Source organism: Lacerta agilis, chromosome 3 (assembly GCF_009819535.1).
Source record: "Lacerta agilis isolate rLacAgi1 chromosome 3, rLacAgi1.pri, whole genome shotgun sequence".
NCBI lineage: Eukaryota > Metazoa > Chordata > Lepidosauria > Squamata > Lacertidae > Lacerta > Lacerta agilis.
In genome coordinates this window covers 118,041,628-118,060,892 of record NC_046314.1, presented here as the reverse complement: position 1 = coordinate 118,060,892, position 19,265 = coordinate 118,041,628, and the positions used below count along the sequence as shown (strand labels likewise).

At 50.9% G+C, this 19,265-nt stretch overlaps 1 protein-coding gene across 1 annotated transcript; it reads left to right on the top strand.

Moving 5' to 3' along the window:
- Positions 1–872: 872 nt before the first annotated feature.
- GCKR (glucokinase regulator) lies at positions 873–17,036 on the top strand (the record flags this gene model as incomplete). The annotated part of the gene is made up of 18 exons (XM_033145506.1): positions 873–1,217; positions 2,049–2,117; positions 3,252–3,320; positions 3,684–3,757; positions 5,097–5,163; positions 8,098–8,151; positions 9,077–9,171; positions 9,917–10,022; positions 10,825–10,943; positions 11,095–11,193; positions 11,332–11,429; positions 11,717–11,793; positions 12,094–12,190; positions 13,733–13,830; positions 14,050–14,133; positions 14,281–14,430; positions 14,970–15,104; positions 15,919–17,036. Coding segments are annotated over 18 exons (2,004 nt in total), but the record flags the coding sequence as incomplete, so codon positions are not given.
- Positions 17,037–19,265: the final 2,229 nt, after the last annotated feature.

The following is a 19,265-nucleotide window of genomic DNA, read 5'->3' as shown; positions in this document are numbered from 1 at the left end:
GGCTGCAGGATCAGGCCAAGGATCCCCTAATCTAGTCCAGCTTCCTGTTCTCACGGTGGCCAGGCAGACGCCCCCTGGGAAGAAGCCCACCAGCAGGACTTGAGGGGCACCGCAGCCCTCTCTGCCCACCTGCAATTTCCCAGCAGGACCTCCTGTCGGCACAGGGCCCAGGGCTGCGGAAGAGAAGGCAGCCTGAGTCCCCGCAGGGTTGTTGTTTGTTGGAAGGAAAGATGCTGAAAGAGGGTGGGTGGGTGGCTGCTGGCTGCTCTGACGGGGGAAGGGGTGGAGTGATTGCCTCTCTGGTTGGTATGAGTGCCTGAATCATAGAACCAGAGAACTGTAGAGTTGGTAGGCACCCCGAGGTCATCTAGCCCAACCCCTGCAATGCAGGAATGACAGTGAAAGAATCCCTGCCAGAGGGCCACCCCACCTCTGCTTAAAAACTTCCAAGGAAGGAGAGTCCACGGCTCTTATTGTCAGAAAGTTCTTCCTTAAACTTCAGAATCTCTTCCTTCCCACTTGAGGAGCCCTCCAAGGATGGGATCTTCTCCCCTGTGTCCTGCAACATATCCTGGAAGGAGGTTTGATCCAGGTCCTCAATACATTTCCAAGCCTCTTTCTGAGACTCGTTGAGAAGAGGCACCCCATATCTGGACACTGGATTACATTTCCTTTTGCAACTGCATCCGTACAGCATTGATGCGTCTGATCATATTGTGTATGTCAGTCACAGTGAGTCATGGGGTTGGCAGGTTAGCATCTACCGGTAAATAAACTAGAAATTTAAGTCATGGATTTGCATAGCAGCCCTGTGCACAGGTGCTCAGTGGGGCAAGATTCTGGGACATGTGCGGGGTCTTCAAAAACCCTAGGGGGAAAGTCAGCAAAACTGTGCTACATGCCAAGGGGAAACCCACGGAAAGTCTAGGCAGGCACAGCTTCTCTCAGGGTGGATCCCAGCAGATCTCGGAGGGCGGAGCCTTGCAGCTGTTCTGCAGTGCTTATTGCCCCCCTTGCATCTGTCCCCCACAGCCCCCTCCTTTCATGCCTTTTTCTCCCAGCTGGCAGGGTACGAGGCTGCCTTGCCCATCACAGAGAAGTCCAACCCAATCACCCGGGAGCTGGACAAGGCGGACGCTGCGCAGATCGTCCAGCTGCTCAGAGACTGTGATGCAGAAATATTCCAGGAAGACGATGAAGCTCTGGTCAACTACAAGGTGACTCTGCCTCTCGCTGCCTACTTGCCTGGAATGTGATCTTTCAACACTGTAGAATCCTAGAATAGCAGAGTTGGAAGGGACCCTGTGGGTTTCCAGGCAGGAGTTGATCATGGTGAGGGTTTGCCAAATGTGTCTTCCTCTTAGTTCATTTCTACTTTTCACCCTGTGTTTGTGCCTTTGGTAAAGGCTGTTCTCCAATTGGAGCGCTTGCAGGCCAGTGTTTCACAACTGTCAGTGTTTACACTACATTTTTAAAGATTTGCCTTGAGGGCACCATTAACCTCTTTTGTTGTCCACTGGTATTTCACTTTCCATTCTTAAGTTGGGAAGAGAGTAGTTGCTTTAGAAGTCGATAATCAGGCATCCAAACAACATGACCAGTCCAACGAAGTTGATGTTGGGTGCATTACAGTAGTCCAATTGTGAAGTTACCAACACATAAATGACAGCTAAGCTATCTCTGCCAAAAAAGGGTGTAGTTGGCACACCATCCTAAGTTGGCATGAGGTGTCCCTTGCCACAAAGGTCACCTGAGCCTCCAGTAACAGAGATGGAACTGGGAGCACCCCCAGACTACAGACCTGCTCCTTCAGACGAGGCACAACCATGCCCTGAACTGGCCAACTCCCCATCTTCTGCACCTGGGAACCACTTACACACACTCACCCAAGGTCTCTGTCTTACCAGCATAGTCTCAGTTTGTGGGCAACCATCCTGCCCACTGCTGCACCTGGGCACTTCTTTAGAACAGTCATAGCCCCTCCTGGTTCAGATGCGATGGAGAAATAGCACTGAGTGCCACTGATACCCTTTTCTGTCTCCCCCCAGAGGCTGTACAGCGAGTCAGTGCTGAAGACCATGGTGGACATAATTGCCAAAGTGCAGGAGGTGCTGAAGGTATGGCAGGTGGCACAGTTTGTGAGTTCAACAGAGTGCATCCCTTTGCAGCTTAAAAGGAAAGCTTAAATAGGCTAGTTTTAGCCTTTTAGTTTAAGTAATCCAGGATGCTTTAAGGCAGACTGGATTCTCCTGGTATTTCCCCCTCCCCCCCCCTTAAAATATTTGCTGTAGAGTAACAGATGCAGCAGCTTTTTTCAGGCAGGCTTAAAATGGTAATTCAGTTACAAAGACATAGTGTACAGTGGTACAACGGGTTAAGAACTTAATTCGTTCTGGAGGTCTGTTCTTAACCTTAAACTCTTCTTAACCTGAGGTACCACTTTAGCTAATGGGGCCTCCTGCTGCCGCCGTGTGATTTCTGTTCTCATCCTGAAGCAAAGCTCTTAACCCAAGATACTATTTCTGGGTTAGCGGAGTCTGTAACCTGAAGCGTCTGCAACCGGAACGGAAGCATCTGTAACCTGAGGTACCACTGTACTTAAGGTTAGCTTAAATGTAGTTTCTTCACAGAGTGGAAGAGGCGGTAGAGTGGAAAGACTGAGATACAACAATATGCTTGATGGATTAATAATATGTACAGATTAGCTACATACGAATGAATTGCATGTTGACACAAAATAAGAATGGATAAACATGAAGAAATCTAGAACAAATATTTAAACGATAAGGCCGGGCGGATAGTGGTGGGAAGTAGGGGGAGGAGAGAGAGGTGGGAAAATATTGTTTAAAAAGGTGTAGTCATAGCTATATCAGTGTATTCAAATCTTAATTGTCAAATTGTGTTATTATTGTTATTATGGTTTTTGTTGTATGTGTCTTTTACAATTGGTGTTTGTATTGAAAAAATGATTAAATATTTTTTTTAAAAAAATACAACAATATGCTTGATTACCTTCTTCCCAATGTGAGGGGAAGTGACCTGGCAGGGCAGCTTATTCTATTGCATTAACCCCTTCATGCAGTAGCATGTTGGTTATATGAGGCTAGTTATCCCACATGTCCAGCTACAACCACAGTTTCCGCCAGAACTATGGTGGAGGCCAGGTATTCAGTTGCTTGTGGGGAGAGGGGGGCCAGGAACAGCTGAGTGGGTGGAAACCCAGACTATTTGTCTCTTCCTTCTTTCCTCAGGAACCAGACAACACGCTCATTGTGCTGAGTGGAGGGGGAGCCTCTGGCCGGATGGGCTTCCTCATGGCAGTGAGTGCCTCCTGCCTCGCCCTCCTCTTCCTCCCCTGCCTCCTCTTCCTTCTGCTCCCCTCTTTCTCACACGAACACCCCAATGCCTGGAGATAAGGGCTGTGCAGCTGGTGAAGAGGGCCTGCTGATGCAGGGAGGGCTGCTGCCATCTGTGGGGCATCCCCGGGGCTTGCCCCCCTTGCCCCTGGGAGTCAGCGCTGGAGGGTCTGCAACGGGGGGGGGGTACCTTCATGGGATGCCACAAAGGGACTGCATTGCTAGGAAGGGCATGCTTTGCACTGTGGCCTTTGGGGTGGTCCCTCAGAGCTGGGGGGGGGGGCATAGGTCGCCCTCCCTGACTGTCTTTGTGCCTGTTTTTCCTAGGTATCCTTTAACATACTCCTGAAGGGGTTGGGGCAGCTGCCCCAGTACACATATATAATTGCTGGGGGGGACAGGTAAGGACACAAGATGAGCAGATGGGTTGCAAAAAAAAGGCCATTTGGGACTCTGGGCTACTAGACTGATGGAGGAGGTGTCTGGGACATGTGGGGGACAAATGCATGTGCAAACATTTCAGGTGCAAACCTGAGTTTGGAGAAGAGAATCTTTTGCATGTGTGTGTTTGTGTGGTGCTGGTAGTAACTGGAGCTCTGGGCTGCAGAGTTTCATGTTGGAGGGTTCCGAGTTTGGGGTGGATTTGGAGGGCAGGGTGGGATATTTATTATTTATCCTTCCTCTTACTCACTTGTGTGAGTTTGACATCTAGTTAGCAGAGTGTAAAATTAATGACCATTGTGGCATTTGTACGGAGCCCCTGGTCGTTTCACGGACTGTTGACCCGTACACCACTAATCCGCTGCCATCAACCAGGTTCTCCCCGGTTAAACACTTAGTCTCAGTCAGGTTCTCAAGTTAACAACGAAGATTGTTGTTTATTGCAAACACAAATAAACTTTAAATGCATTCGAAATGCCGTTATCCTTTACCCGCTTAGTCTTATTTTATCCTGTCTCTAACTCCTCTACCTCCCCTTTTGCAATGCAACACCCTCACACAAGAACCAACTGCACTAACTGTCTCTATTTCCAACTGCTTTCTCAACTGCTTTTCCCCAACTGTCTAAACCTCTGGCTAAGCCTTTTTAAAAACAGGCAGGCTCCGCCTCTGGGCTTTTCTATTGGTATACCTATAAACCCTTTCTCTCCCCCTGTACAGACATTTCCAAAAGAACAGGCATACGCCACAACCATCCTCATACCCTCCAACATGTCCAAGAAGAAAACTAGGGTGCACTTATTTCAGGGCCAAGATCTCGCTCAAAAGCCTGGCTCCCCAAAATCAGATGTCCTGATTAAATTGGGACAGTTGAAGGGTCTGCATCCCTTTGCAGCATAAGATGTGGAAACTTCTGGGACAAGGTGGCTTAACCTTGTTACATAAAGTTTCAGACCTGATCCAAGCAGAAGTAGCAGTGAAAACAAGAGAGGTTGAATCTGACATTATAAAAATATGGTTGAGATAAAAAATGGAGTCTAGACTAAGCATCCTTTCTCTTCAGCTCCATTGTGAAAAAGAGACTGAGGAGGGAGGAAGTGGTAAGGAATATTTTCATTTGTTACTTTTCCTACCAAGGGGAAGCAGGGGATATGACCTCACAGAGTGTCCTCTTTAGGAATTCTAGGGGATCTCCAGGTGTCTTAACCCTTTGCTTATCCAGCAAAACTTGAAATCTCATTTTGGCTGCAAATTTAGTTCCCATACAGACAATTGCATTTCTGATGCCCCTTCTCACAGGTCTCTTGTAGCATCCCTGGAGGGCCCCGAGGACAGTGCGCTGCTGGGCATTGAGGACCTAAAGAAGGTGAGGCTGCTGGTGTGTGTGTGTGTGTGTGTGTGTCAGGAGAGACCCTCGTCTACCAGCACCCTCGGCTCTGCGTAGCCCACCTGCAAAGGAGCAAGCACCAGTTACAGATTCTTCTGATGGAGAGCAGCTCCACCAAGGCCATCTAAAGGCCTTGGTTTCCCTTGCCTCACTGGCAGGAAGAGAGCCCACAGGTGCTCTGGGCAGGAGAGCTGGTGGGTGCCTTTGGCCCTGGGTGGAGGCAGCAGGTGCTGGCCTAGGGAGGAGGGCTGGGGGTGAGGGGCAGCAGCAGCAGCAGCAGCAGCAGCCTAACAGTGACACCTGAGCTCAGGGGCGTACCCAGGATCAAAACTGGCGGGGGGGGGGGGAAGCCATGGTCGTTTAGGTTGTGACATTTCACCACAGAAAGGCGAATGAAACCAAAATTTTAGGAAAATTATATATAATTATAGCGGTGCTTTATTACAGTAGTTATTACAATTATTTGCTTGATTTTTTTTAAATTTTTATTCAAGTTACATGTCTTATACCAGGGGTGGCCAACTCCCAAGAGACTGTGATCTACTTTCAGAATTAAAATCTGGCAGTGATCTACCCCCATTTTTTGGGGATCAGCTCAAAGTTGTTGACCTTTTTTGAGGATGAGGAATGCCCCGTTTTTTAGGGGTTCAGTTCGTTTTTAGTTGTTGAGCTTTTTTAGGGACTAGACCTACTGAAATAATTGATTTAAAAACTAACTCAGACTGTTACGGAAATTACCGGGTCGAGAAGGCTCAGCTCCCGGTCCTACGGAGGAAGCCCGTGGTTCGCTGCGGAGGCAATGGAGACCAGCCGGAGATTGGAGCAAAAGCAAAGGAGTTTATTGCGCAACAAGGTTCAGGAGGATCCGAACCCCGAACAAAGGGTGTCCTGGACTTTTAAAAGTTCCCGCGATAGCCCAGAATACATAGCGAAATACATCACAGAAACGTCAGAGATGGGAGGGGAGAGAGGAGGTTACAGTAAAATTTACATAGGGGAAAAACAAGTTTTGCATATCAGGAAGGATGGCAGGAACCGGTGAATGGATCCAGGGTGGGTGCAATACACATTGAAGGTTTCTTCTGCGTCAGGACAATAGAAAGCTCCTAGGAGGATGTCTGCTGCCATGGTAGCTGATGGATGGGTGCTTGACTGGATTATCGGGAGGGGGCATCTCCTCCTGCGGACGTGACTCGCTGCTTAGGGGATTATGAAAGCCACTGAGTGGAGAGTCCAAAATTATGCAGTATCGAAATAATATACTTCCGATGATCGGAGGATGGCGGGGACCGAAGGGTTAGAAAGGTTATTTTACAAGGAGCAAATAGACACCCGAACCAGGCAAATCGGACACTGCGTTCAGGAGTTGTGGATTTTTACAATAATAAATATTTCGAGCTGTCAAAATTGGGCCACCCAGCGTCTAAATTGTCCATTTGATACATTGTTGCAAGTTATAATTAATAGTTTCCTCAACTGGTTACATTTTGGTTTCGATTCCATTGTTCTCCCAGCAGGGAGCCTGTCAAAGCCCACTTAGTGTTCAGTCAAGCGTGAAGGTGATGATTGAATCATAGTAGCTGACCTGAACGTTCCATTTTGCAGGCTGAGCTGAATGCATGCTCCTGATTGGCGGGTTTCCCGTTCATTGAGAAAATGGAGACCAGCGGAGCGCTGTTTGACAGAAGCGCTTTTCCAGGGGCTTTTTCGGAACGCAGATTGGGATTTTGGGGGAAACCCTTTATCGCGAGGGTTTTATGTGGTGCTTGTGCGACTTGTGTGGTGAAGGGGTACCCGCTCATCGTCGGGGGGGGCAAAGAGAAGAAAGAGGCTTCCAGGTCCCGCATTTGGCAGCGCGGGAGTCCCGTGAGGAGGCTGCGCGGTGGGGGAAGGTGGTGGCTGGAATTTTTCCCTAACACAGACTAACTCAGCCTGCTTTGTAAAGTGTGACAACCTGTGAGGTACAAAACACCCAGACAAGGAAAACCAACTCAGCTAACTAGTTTACACAGATCTGAGGAGCCAGTTGATGCGTGCTAGGCCTTCGATTTCACATATGGCGACCAAACAACTGTACCCACACCACACTACCTCCAAAGTAAACCAAAAAGCTAAAAGCAAATGCAGTAGCAAACCTCAGAACTGAACTTAAAACAAAAGCTGTATTCCCCGGCAACTGCACAGGCAAACCACCTAGAAATCAAACCTTGCTGCAAAACAATGCCACCCCCAATGGAGGCTGGAACCTGCCCCACAAAAGGAACCTGGGACAAGCTGAAGCACCAATGGCTCAATTGCCCTCTTTGATAACATAAAATGCACAATGATTATTTAAAAAAAATTATTCTTTTTAATTAATTTTCTAAGCAGTAGCACTGGAAAGCACACAAAATCTTGAATTATTTGAATACTGACCACATTATGTAAACAGCAAACAAAAACAGCTTCAAAAAACAGAAAAACTCCCCCCCCCCCAACAGAAAGCCCCAAATGGCTGAAAAACTCAGTTTCCCAGGATCCTTAGCCCTCGCAAAGGAACTACTCACCATGCAAGGGAACTCAGTTTCCCAAGCTCCCTTGCAACGATGATTCCCGGCAAATTCAGAAACTTGCCAGCACGATCTCTGATAGGCACGCCAGCTCTTTGTCAGCATGAGGGAGGGGGAAACACACACACACACACAGAGTGGCTAGCTGTGTTTCGGCTCTCACAAGAGCTCAATTGTTATTGAGCTTTTGGGAGGGGGAGAAAGACCAGTCATTGAGCTTTTTTTCAGGAGGAGAGCTTTTATTTCCTTTTAGGCTGCCGATAACCATTTAATTTTTTTTGCTTCGGGGGGGGGGGCAGCTGCCCCCCTGCCCCCCCCCTGGGTACGCCCATGCCTGAGCTCCCTTTTCTCTCTCCTCCTCCAGGTCTGTGAAGGGAAGAAGAAGGTCATTTTCTTTGGGATTTCATGTGGTTTGTCTGTGAGTATTTCATGCAGGACAAGAGTGGAGGGAGGGGAGGGGGAGGGGGGAGGGGGGAGGGACCCTCCCAGTTCCTGTAGGAGACGAAGAGGTATCTCTGTTCCAGATCGGCAGGGGTGTTGCACCCCACCCCAGTCAGAAGGTTTCACATGGAGGACCACAAAAGCCACCTCTGACAAACAACCTCACTGCCAAGTCATTAGGTGTGTCCAGTGGATGTTTCTGCTGGCAATGGAGAAGGGCCACTGGAGTTCAGTGGTTAGAGCATCTTATTTAGGGCAGAAAGTCACAAGGTTGATCCCCCAGGGCAGCATCTCCAAGTGGCACAGGAGGAGAGTCCTGCCTGAAACCCTGGAGAGCTGTTGCCAGTCAGTGAGGCAACGTGCAGTTAACTATGGAACCTGCTGCCGCAGGAGGCAGTCATGGCCAATGGCTTGGATGACTTTCAAAGAGGAGGCGACAAATACATGGAGGAGGAGAGGGCTACCTATGACTGCTAGCCACAACAGCTACTAGTCACAGTGGTTCTGCTCTGCCTCCACGATCGGAAACAGCAATGCTTCTGAATTCCAGTGGCCAGAAATCACAGGAGGGGAGAGCAGATCATGGGCTCAACTCTTGCTTGTGGGTTTCCCTTTGGGGCAGCTGGTTGGCCACTGTGAGAACGAGGTGGGCTTCCTTTGGCCTGATGCGGCAGGCTCTTCTGATGTTGTGGTGCTGAGTTTTGTACATTGGTGCCAGGCCTGAAAGAGGAGATATGGGTCTGGGGAGACGGAAGTAACCCTTCCTAAGCCAGGGGTCCCCTTGGAGCTTGGCCTTGGAGGAACATGGCCTTTGGAGCAGAGGCTGCCTCCCTGTGCCTGCGACTAAAGCATGGCCACTGTGGCTGATGCCGCCTCACACGGGCTCTGCTTGCTTGCAACAGGCTCCCTACGTGGCTGGCCAGCTGGACTTCTGCATGAACAACTTGGACATCTATGTCCCAGTTCTGGTGGGATTCAACCCAGTCACCATGGCCAGGTAAGGAGGGGGGTAGGGGGGCAGGTCCGGAATTGCTGCAAGGTGAGCTGCCAAACACTTTGCCCAGTCTGGCCAACCCTGTTCAGAGCATCTCCTGGGCCAGAAGCCAGAGCCATCTTGAGCTTGGGAGGCGCTTGGCTGAGGCATCATCTTTACAGACGGGGTGGGGGGTGGGGGGAGAAGAAGGCAGATAATGGGGATGGGTTGAGGATTAAATGTGTAACATTAAATTTAAATCACCATTCCCACGTGTGGTGGGGAAATATGAGAGTAAACAGGCTGTGAAGCCCTTTTAGCAGAGTAAAAACACACAGACGCTTTTGCAGCTTACTGGAATCTAGGAATTAGGCAAGTACACCTCTTATCCCTGTTTATTTGTGGTCTGCTGCCTTTACCCCCTCTGTGCCCTTTGCTAAGAATGAACCACATATTTTAGTAAGATAAACAAGAAATCCCCAGCTAAAGTAGAACGAGAGTGAGTCTGGGGTGGGATGCAACCTTCTTTCTGCTTCAGAGGTTGGGCTTTGTAAAATGTTCATCTGCATTAAAAGTAATCTATAATGAACATTCTAAATTCTCCCTGTGGCAAGCAAGAGGAGGTCCATGTAGGGCTTTGGGGAGGGTGACCTTGTGGAGGTGAAGGAAGTGATGAGGTGGCCTGGACAGTGTTGGAATCCAGCGGGGGGGGGGGGAATCTGCGCAAGAGGCCCCAGCCTGCCCTCTCACACCCCACATCTCCCTACAGGACAGACAAGATTGAGGGCTTCCACTCCACCTTCCGGCAAGTGGCCGAGAGGATGGAGAAACTGCAGGAGACCCACCAGGCCTTCATCCTCAATCCTGCCGTGGGGGTGAGTGCTGGGGAGTGGGGGGAGGGGTGCTTCCCTGTGCTTCCCTCATCAGACCTACCATCTCTGCACATCCATAGCACATGCTGGCATTGGTGGGGCCGAGGATGGTCCCCTGGAGAGAGCAGCTCACAGATAGGGGGCAGGGGGTATCACCTCTGACTGAGCCCGTTCTCAGGGTTTCACCTGCTGCACCTCCTTCAGGTGAGGCACCTGGAAGAGACCCTCGGATGGTGATGGTTCTTCAAAAGACTTTGGTGCCATCAGTCAGTGAGAAAAGGGTGTGCCACGGTCCCAAGCCAAACAGAGACCCTCTGCAGGCAGGAGCCTGTTCTAGAGTAGAACCCGCCCCCCTGTGCACCCCATTCCCTGCCCTCCCCAGCACTGACATATATGAAAAAAACGGAATTCAATAAGCATGTTTACCTGAAATCTACTTCCTTGCAAGTTCTTGCAAGAGAGAGAGAGAGAGAGAGAGAGAGAGAGAGAGAGAGAGAGAGAGAGAGAGATTGAGAGTGCTCACATGGGCTCCACATGTCTCTTGTAACAAGGGCTGCTGGCTGTGGGCATCAAGGTATGCTTCAGTTGTGCTCCAGTATAAGAGCTGGTTCCCAGGAAGGCCTGCGATGGGCTAGTGCAGGCAGGCAGGATTGTCAGCCCAGTCCAGGGGCCCCTGATCTCTGGCACATCTTGGCAGCTGCCATGGGGCATTGGGAGAGGGGCCCCTGATCTCTGGCACATCTTGGAAGCTGCCATGATGGGGCATTGGGAGAGGGACCTGTCTCAGCCTGCTGTGCTCTTTCAGCCTGAAGGGCTCACTGGCTCATCCCGCATGAAGGGCGGTAGCGCCACCAAGATCCTTCTGGAAACTCTGCTCCTGACTGCACACAAGACAGTCTCCAAGGACAGCGAGATCTCAGAGAAGTGAGTTATGGAGCAGAAGCCAAGCAGGGCAGCCTCTGGGGGGCTCCTCCATGGGGTGGCGAGAGGAGCCTCTCTTAGCTCCCAGTCCCTCTCTTGGCAGCTGACCAGCAGCACAAAGCCCAGCAGAGTTCCCTCTGAATCCTCTCTGCAGGTGTCTTCTGGAAATCCTCCGCACCTACGAACGGGCCCACAAAGTCACCTATGGTCAGAGCAAGAAGATCGCTGCCCTTGTGAAGCAAGCAGGGACCAGGTGAGCCTCAGGTGGGCAGGAATTTCTTCACAGCAACCAGAATTTATCTTCCTTGAACCTCAGCTCCTGTGGGCTCCTGTGGGCTGTCAAAAACTCTCTGCCCCCCCCCAGCACAATCTCTGCCTCTCTCCTCTGTAGCCTACAGAAGAAGGCTTATGTCTACCTGGTCGGCTGGCACACCCTGGGCATCATTGCCATCATGGATGGGGCCGAGTGCATCCCCACCTTTGGGGCAGGTGAGCCCTAGCAGGCAAGGAGCGTGAATTGAGTCTGGGCAGAGAGCGGTTCTGTGAATGTGAGACCCAGCCCCTCCAGAATGTCCGCATTCACCAGGCCCAGTAAATATCATGTGCTAATGGAGGGACTAGAGGAGGCTGCAGGTGATTGGCAGGAGGTTCCAGTGCGTGTGCATGAGTGTGTGTGTGTGTGTGTGTGAGAGAGAGAGAGAGACAGAGAGAGGGCGGGGGTTCCTTCCTATGCAGACACATGAACTCACTTTTCTGCTTCTCCCTTCATGGCACAGACATCAACGATGTCCGGGGCTTCCTCATTGGGGACCGCAGCGAAATGTTCAACAGAGAGGCTGATCTGATTGCACAGGCGAGTGGTCAGAGGAGGAAGTTGTTTGGACACCTCCTAGGCTGGGGTCTTCTCCTTCTTCAACTCCTCCTCCACTTCCTTCTCTTTTGGGGGCTTCTACAGAAAGGGGATACCAAACCCCAATGCACAGGCCCTCCAAGGGTTGGGCACACAGGCCAAGCAGTGCCAGGGCATCCAAGGTGACGGACGGTTCATCTCATTTCTGGTAGATCAGGGCCAACCCATAAATCAAGACCCCCCACATGCCCCCCCACCAAAGCCTGGCATGGACAGCTTCTCCTTTCTGTTTTTCCCATGCAGGGCCCCAAATTTGCTTTCTCTGAAGAAGATTTTGTGAAAACAATCCTCCCATCACTGACAGAGCTGGATACTGTCCTCTTCCTTTTCACAGTGGATGGTGAGAGACGTGTGTGTGTGTGTGTGTGTGTGTGAGAGAGAGAGAGAGAGAGAGAGAGAGAGAGAGAGAGAGAGAGGCTGGGGGCGGGGGGGGCAGAAGGGCCTCTTGGAAGATGCAGGAGAAAGGAAATATATCTCCACATGGTTAGAGATGGCCACCAACTTGGCTGCCCTCAAGAGGAGTTGTTGTTGTTGTTCTTGTTTTATTCTCCGAAGAAAAATCATGGAGGACAGAAGGCTGGGTTGTGCCTGCACTGTCAGAGCCAAGATACTTCTGAATAGGACCAGTTCCTGCTCGTGGGCTTCCTTTTGATTGGCCACCAGGATGCTCCGCTAGATGGGCCCCCTTTGGCCAGATCCAGCAGCAGGGCCCTTTGGATGTTCTAGGGAGCCATGAGGTGGAAGGAGGAGGGAGTCTGCAGCTCAGCAAGCACAGAAGGGAAGGGATGGCAGAAAGTGGGCTGCTGGAGCCAGGGCTCTGAGGGCTCCCGACCTCCTACCCTTTTCGCCTGGTTCAGAGCAGGAGGCGGCTCTGGGGTCCAGCCACCAGCATCTCTAGGTGAAAGGAATCACAGTTTGCAAGGAACATGAGAAGAGCCATAGTGGCTGGATCAAGTTATGGATGGCATGGGGAGGATACATTAATTACAATTGCCAGTCTTTCATGTGTATGGGTTATGCAGAGAACCCCATCCTTGGCAGCAAAATATAGAAGCTTGAAACTAGACTGCAAAGCATTATATTTTCTGAGCAAATGCAGCTGCTTGTTTTGTTCTGGTTCTTATATTTTGTTGGAAGCCATCCAGAGTGGCAGGGGCAACCCAGTCAGGTGGGTGGGGTAGAAAATATATTATTATTATTATTATTATTATTATTATTATTATTATTACTACTACTACTACTACTACTACTACTACTGCTACTACTACTAACGAAGGTTAGCTGGCTTCCCATTTTCTTACCCCTCTTAACAAAGAATCAAGCAACAACTTATAAAGTAAGTAAAATTAGTGTTTATTTACTTAGCAGTCTTGCATTGGATCACAGCAAAGGCAGCAGTAAAACTATGCAGGTAAAATACTTAAGGGTTTCAAAATATATAGCTGATTACAAAATTGGATTGTGCAGTCAGGGAGATCGCCAACATCCGTCTGCCTTGAAGACATGGTGAAGAAGTGAGAGAGAGAAGCGACAGGAAATAGAGGAAATAACAACACACAGAGCTCTCTCTCTCCACCTTTTACATTTCTATGACCCAAATCTGCCTGTCTAGACTTCTTAACTGTTATATTTTGAATGCTAATCTCCTACACATAGGGGGCCATCCTGTCTCCCAGAGCCCCTGGAGACAATCCTGGGCTGCCTGGACTGGTGGTTGGCTCAACATAAGACATAATGCCCACCTGTGAATCAAAGGCACTTGGATCGGCTCCTCTGCCTCCTTTCTGGAAAGGGAAGCAGCTGGTGGGGGAGTGAGCACCCTAAACCCTCTTGTGCTGCCTCCCTTTGCCACCAACATCCCTCTCTCCTCTCTTGACGGCAGACAACCTTGATGAAGTGGAGAAGTTGGTGGTTCAGGTGAAGGAGAGGACCTCGAACGTGCAAGGCCTTTCTCATGCCACAGTCGGGCAATACCTTCCGGTAGGTGCTGCCTGCAAGGTGGGCATTCTTGCAGGCCCTCAGTACCTGAGGATTGATGGCTACTGGTCACGATGGCTATCATCCATGGTCCACTGCCCTGAAGGGGCAGAATCACACATGCAAGAGGGCTCTGCCCCACCCATTGAGCAAGCCCCACCTCCAGCAAGCCCCTTTCAGAGCTTGACCTTTGGGCTGACTGTTTCCCCCACCCCCCGCCAGGCCTCGCTCAAGAAGCTCTTCCCCTCCATCATCAGCATCATGTGGCCCATCCTGTTCCTGGAGTATGAAGGCAAGTTCATCCAGGTGAGGAGGGGGCAGGGGGGGGAGCAGGGGGCCACTGACAAGGAGCAGGGGGAGAGTTGCTTTGTGTGCAGGCTGGAGCCCCCCTGGCCTGGCCCTTCTCTGCCCACCCCTACTTGCCCATTCAGCCCACCCCCTTTCCCTTTGCAGAGGTTCCAAAGGGAGCTCAGCACCAAGTGGATCCTGAACACAGTCAGCACCGGGGCTCACGTGCTGAAGGGCAAGATCCTGCGCAATTACATGGTAGACCTGCGAGTGAGCAACTCCAAGCTCTTCTGGAGGGCAGTCAGCATCCTGCAGGTACTGGAGGCAGGGGTATCCCAGAAGGCTCCCCTGCAGGGCCATGGAGCTAGTCGATGGGTGTCCACTTCCCAAGGTGAGGGCTGGCCATCAGAGTGCCAGCAGAGTCTTGCTCTTGGGCAACAGCAGTGCCTGGTTCAGGGTCAGGCCAGCTAAGGTCTTCTGCTCAGTCCAGCTCCCTCCTTCTTCCAATTTCTAACACTGGGGAGGGGGCCTCTGAGACCCTGCCTGACTCCTAGATTTGCTTGTATCTCAGTCATCCACTAAGATGCTTTGGGAAGCAATGGAGGGCTTTATCCTTGTGATCCTCACAACAACCACCTTAGGTAGGCTACTCATGGAAAGACAGTGCCTGGTCCAAGGACGCCCTTGAGCACCGCCAGGGCAATATGTGACATGAAGTTTGCTCACATCACAGGGGCTCTGTGGGGCCACCACCTTGCAGGAAAAAGCGGAGCTCAAGTCCCCACACTCAGGAGGGGGCCTGTGCCCTTTGCCACCCCCTGACAGCCCCACCCAACTTCCCTCTGTCCCTCCAGAGGTTCTCGGGGCATCCGCATGCCAAGTGCCTGGAAGGTCTCCTGCAAGCCATCTATGACCCTGAGCCACTCTCTGAGGATCTCCGCACAGCTCCAATCTCCAAGCACATTGCCATGGCAACAGACAAGAGCAAGGTAGGCAGGTGGTCTCTCCCTCCCTCCCCCAACCTGGCCATCCCACTTCTCCATCTGGTCACCCCACACTTGTGCCATGACACAGGAGGTACAAGTCACACCAATCATACCTCTTATTCCTGTTTATTTGTGGTCTACTGACCTTTCCATTCTCTGTCTCCATTGCTAAGAATGAACCACCTGTTTTAGTAAAAACAAAAAGATTTTACTTACATTCAAAGCAGACAGCAAATTAATAATAATAATAATAATACCCCGCCCATCTGGCTGGGTTTCCTAGAAATCAAAGTGGTATGCAGGTAAAAATACTTCTTAGTTGCAAAATGCAAATTTAGTTTCCAAAATGGAGTCTGGGCTCCCAGAAGAGCCCATATATGTGCACCTGCTCACATCACTGGCTTGAAAGGAAAAGTGAAACAGGGGAAAGGAGGAAGAAAAGATTAAGATGCCCAAACCAATGGCTTCAAGTTACAAAAAAGGGGACTTTGACTAAACACCAGGAAGAACTTTCTGACAGTGAGAGCTGTTTGACAGTGGAACTGTCTCCCTCGGAAGCTGGTCCTTTCTTTGAGGTTTTAAAGCAGAGGTTGGATGGATATCTGTCATGGGTGCTTTAGCTGAGATTCTTGCATTGCAAGGGGTTGGACTAGATGGCCCTATGACACTATGATTCTAAGATCTTTTGTCCTATTTCCTGCCACAGGAAATGCAGGAATACAGGAACTCTGTATTCCTTAACCCTTTCATATGCTTATTAACAAACATAATGGTCAGTTTGACTGCAGATTTCCCCACATTTCTTCCATTTGCCCAGGTTGTACCCACAGCCCTGCTCTGCCTCCTGCGTAGCTGCTCGGTGCCAGAGGCCCGCGCCCGCCTGGATGCTGCTCCCTCCCTCCGAGCCGCCCTTGACACTGCACTGAATGCTCCTGGAAGGAAGCGGGGGGCTGACAAGTCAGAACCTGATGAGCCGAGCACATAGGAAGGGGGACACTTCTTCCAAGGGGTCCCACAGCCTCAAGTCCCAGACGGTCTTCCAAGCAGAGGCACCCAGCCTTACGGGAGAGGCCTCACCTGATACTGCCCTGCTGCTGCTGGCCTGTCTTCTCCCAGTGGGAAAAGGGGGTGGAGGGAAGGGATGAGGAGGAATCTGAGATGAGAGCTACCAGAAGTGAGGCCAGGACAGGGACCCTGCTCTGCCAAGAAACAGGTTCTACTTCTCTTTGGGAGATGGATCTATGCCTCGGGGGAATGTCCTTCTTTGCCCCATGGCAGGGTGGGCCTTATCTCAGGAGCTGCCCTGCCCTGCCCCTCCATGCACCCCTGCCATTGGGCTGCCATGCTAGAGGGTGTCAGCCTTTTCTTCCAGCCCCTCCGATCTGTGCTTTCTCCTTGCCAGCTCACATCCCTGGCACTGCCACCTGTGCCCTGTGCTGCGAGGCTGGCTGCCTGGTGGGCCATGGTGTGCTATTAGGGAGACAGGACAGGCTTCAAATTCCCAGCCTGCCCTTCCATGGCCACCAGCACCCAACTAGGCAGCACAGACTGGGCACCCACAGACTGAGCCCAAGCCAGGTGGGTCTTAGAGAGGCCTTCTCCAAGTCTCATGAAATGACCTGGGGGACTTTGCGAGGCTCGCAGCAAATTTTCCGTGGTGTCTGTAGCCGGCATATGCTGGCAGTGTCATTGTGTGGCCTGGTGGGATGAGGTGGGCATGGCGGGTGGGTTGGGGGTAAAGGGACCTGGGGCCACCCTGCCCCCTGGAGCCCCTGCCCCTTTCTCTGTCTCAGTGCATGAGGTTGGCATAGCTCATTTCCTTCCTTTCTGCCCTGGAACCTGAGGTTGACTGTGTCACTCCTCCTGTCTTTGATGGGGAACCAGCTGGTGAATTCTGGGCTCCTCTCTTTTTGTAATAAAAGATGTGTCTATGCACTGGGTGTCCTGTTCTTGCTCGGCTTGGGGTGGGTGGCTGGAGTGCTCAGGTTCTAGAAAAACATCCTGAACCACCCGCAGGGATCAGACTGTAACCTCTCTCCCCAAATACACACAACGTGCGCACCATGAACTCTGAGGGCTCCACGTGGCCAAGGAATGCTTCTATATAGCCTAGCTTGACCTCCCACTTGGATGGAGCAATGCATGTGCCTGGGATAGCGTCACAGGTGGCCTTGACCGCACTGCACCCCAGCCAGTATCCCTCTTCACCTGGCCTGGAAGAGTGACCCTTGCTCCTGTGCATATGTACACAAAGGGAGATGCATGTGGCTGCTGGGTGTACATTTGTTGTCCAGGAAAGGGAGAAGATGGAAGCCATGGCCTTGAGCTCCTGTCAAGAGGAAGTCAGCCAGCCGGCCACCCCCATCTGGTCATTTAGAATCATTAGAGAAGGTGGTTCCTGCTGAGACATTGGCTGGTTTCAGGTTTTGAAAAGAAAGACACAGGGCTGCTTGATGGAGCCCCAAAAGAAACTGGTAGCCAATTACACAGATTGAAAGTTTGCATGTGATTTGTCCTGCTGACCCCCCCCCCCCCCCGATAACAGTGTGGCTGCAGCATTCCAGACCAAATAAAGTTTCTGAACTATCTTCATAAAATGCAATTATAGTGGTACCTCTGGTTACGTACTTAATTCATTCCGGAGGGAGGTCCGTTCTTAACCTGAAAATGTTCTTAACCTGAAGCACCTCTTTAGCTAATGGGACCTCCCGCTGCAGCTGCGCCGCCAGAGCACAATTTCTATTCTTATCCTGAAGCAAAGTTCTTAACCTGAAGCGTTATTTCTGGGTTAGCGGAGTCTGTAACCTGAAGCGTATGTAACCCGAGGTACCACTGTAGTGCAATTCATCCTGGAGGTGACCAGAAAGTGATTGACTGTCTGTGGTTGCCTCTGATTTCTCTAAGAGACATACAGTTGGAAGTGGCAGATACATTCCTGGGAACTGTGGAAAAAAAGATCCCTGTTAAATCCATCAGGGCGTAAGAAGAGCACGGCTGCAGGATCACGCCAGAGGGCCCATGGCTGGGTGTTGCGAGTCTACCAACATCTGGAGGCCCACATGTGTTCCTCTTAACCTACAGTAACATCTGCTTACAACTCGGGAACCTTGAGTTCTTTGCATGGTTTAGGTTTGGCACAGGATGGGCAGGCAGGAATTCAGCAAGCCAAGCATTTTCAAGTATGGAAATGCAATCCCCTGTATGGACAAGTCAAACCATGGTGTTAGCATTACCGAAGTCCCCCCCCCCCGCAAGCCTGGACAGTGCATACCTGGACAGTGCATATCTGCTGCCCAGATAACGGCACCCCTCTCAGCCTCACTGATGAAGGTGTTGTTGCAGGTGCCATCCAACCATGCTGGGGACTCTACTCGGTATTTGTGTAGTGTTTATTCCTGAGCCTTTTCTTCTTTCATACAATCACAGTTGGAAGGGACCCAAGGGTCATCTAGCCCAACCCCTGCAATGCAGGAATCTCAGCTAAAGCATTCATGACAGGTGGCCAACTGACCTGTTTAAAAACCTCCAAGGAAGGAAACTCCACAACTGGAAGATCTTCCCCAAGGCAGCAGATGTTTAGGATAAGAGTTTTCCTTCTTCTAGATGGGCTACCTTTCCAGGTGAACAAGCTCTTCTGCTCAACCAGAGGCTACTCAGGAGCAAACCACATGGAAGTTAGGGTCAATGTGGGGGGTCAGTGCCCCCTGGGACTGGTATGGCAGGAGGGAGGCAAGCGGTAGGGGGCACCAGAGCCAAAGAGAATCCACAGAACCAACTCAGACTAGTTTTGCTCTTCTCCACTGAGTTCTCCGAGGGGGAGGGCAAAGGTGGGCCGACAGCGCCATTCTAGGCAGCCGGCAGGCTGCAGACACAGCTCAGCGTCCCAAAGGACCTCCCGGAGTGTTGTAACGTGGGGTTAGTGATTTCAGTAAGTGATTTCAGCTTTCTGACAAAGGAGGCAGGAGACAGCTTCTTCATGTAACACTCTTTATTCAGGCAAGACTGAGGAGAGGGAAGCTACATTTATAGTGACAGAAGACTGACTAGAAAGGATACATTTTGGAGGGAACAATCTCAACCAATCACAAAGCTGCCAATAGTAGCGGTTCCTTCTGGAACAGAAAGGCAGTTTCTTTACCCTAATGCGAATACAGACAATAGTAA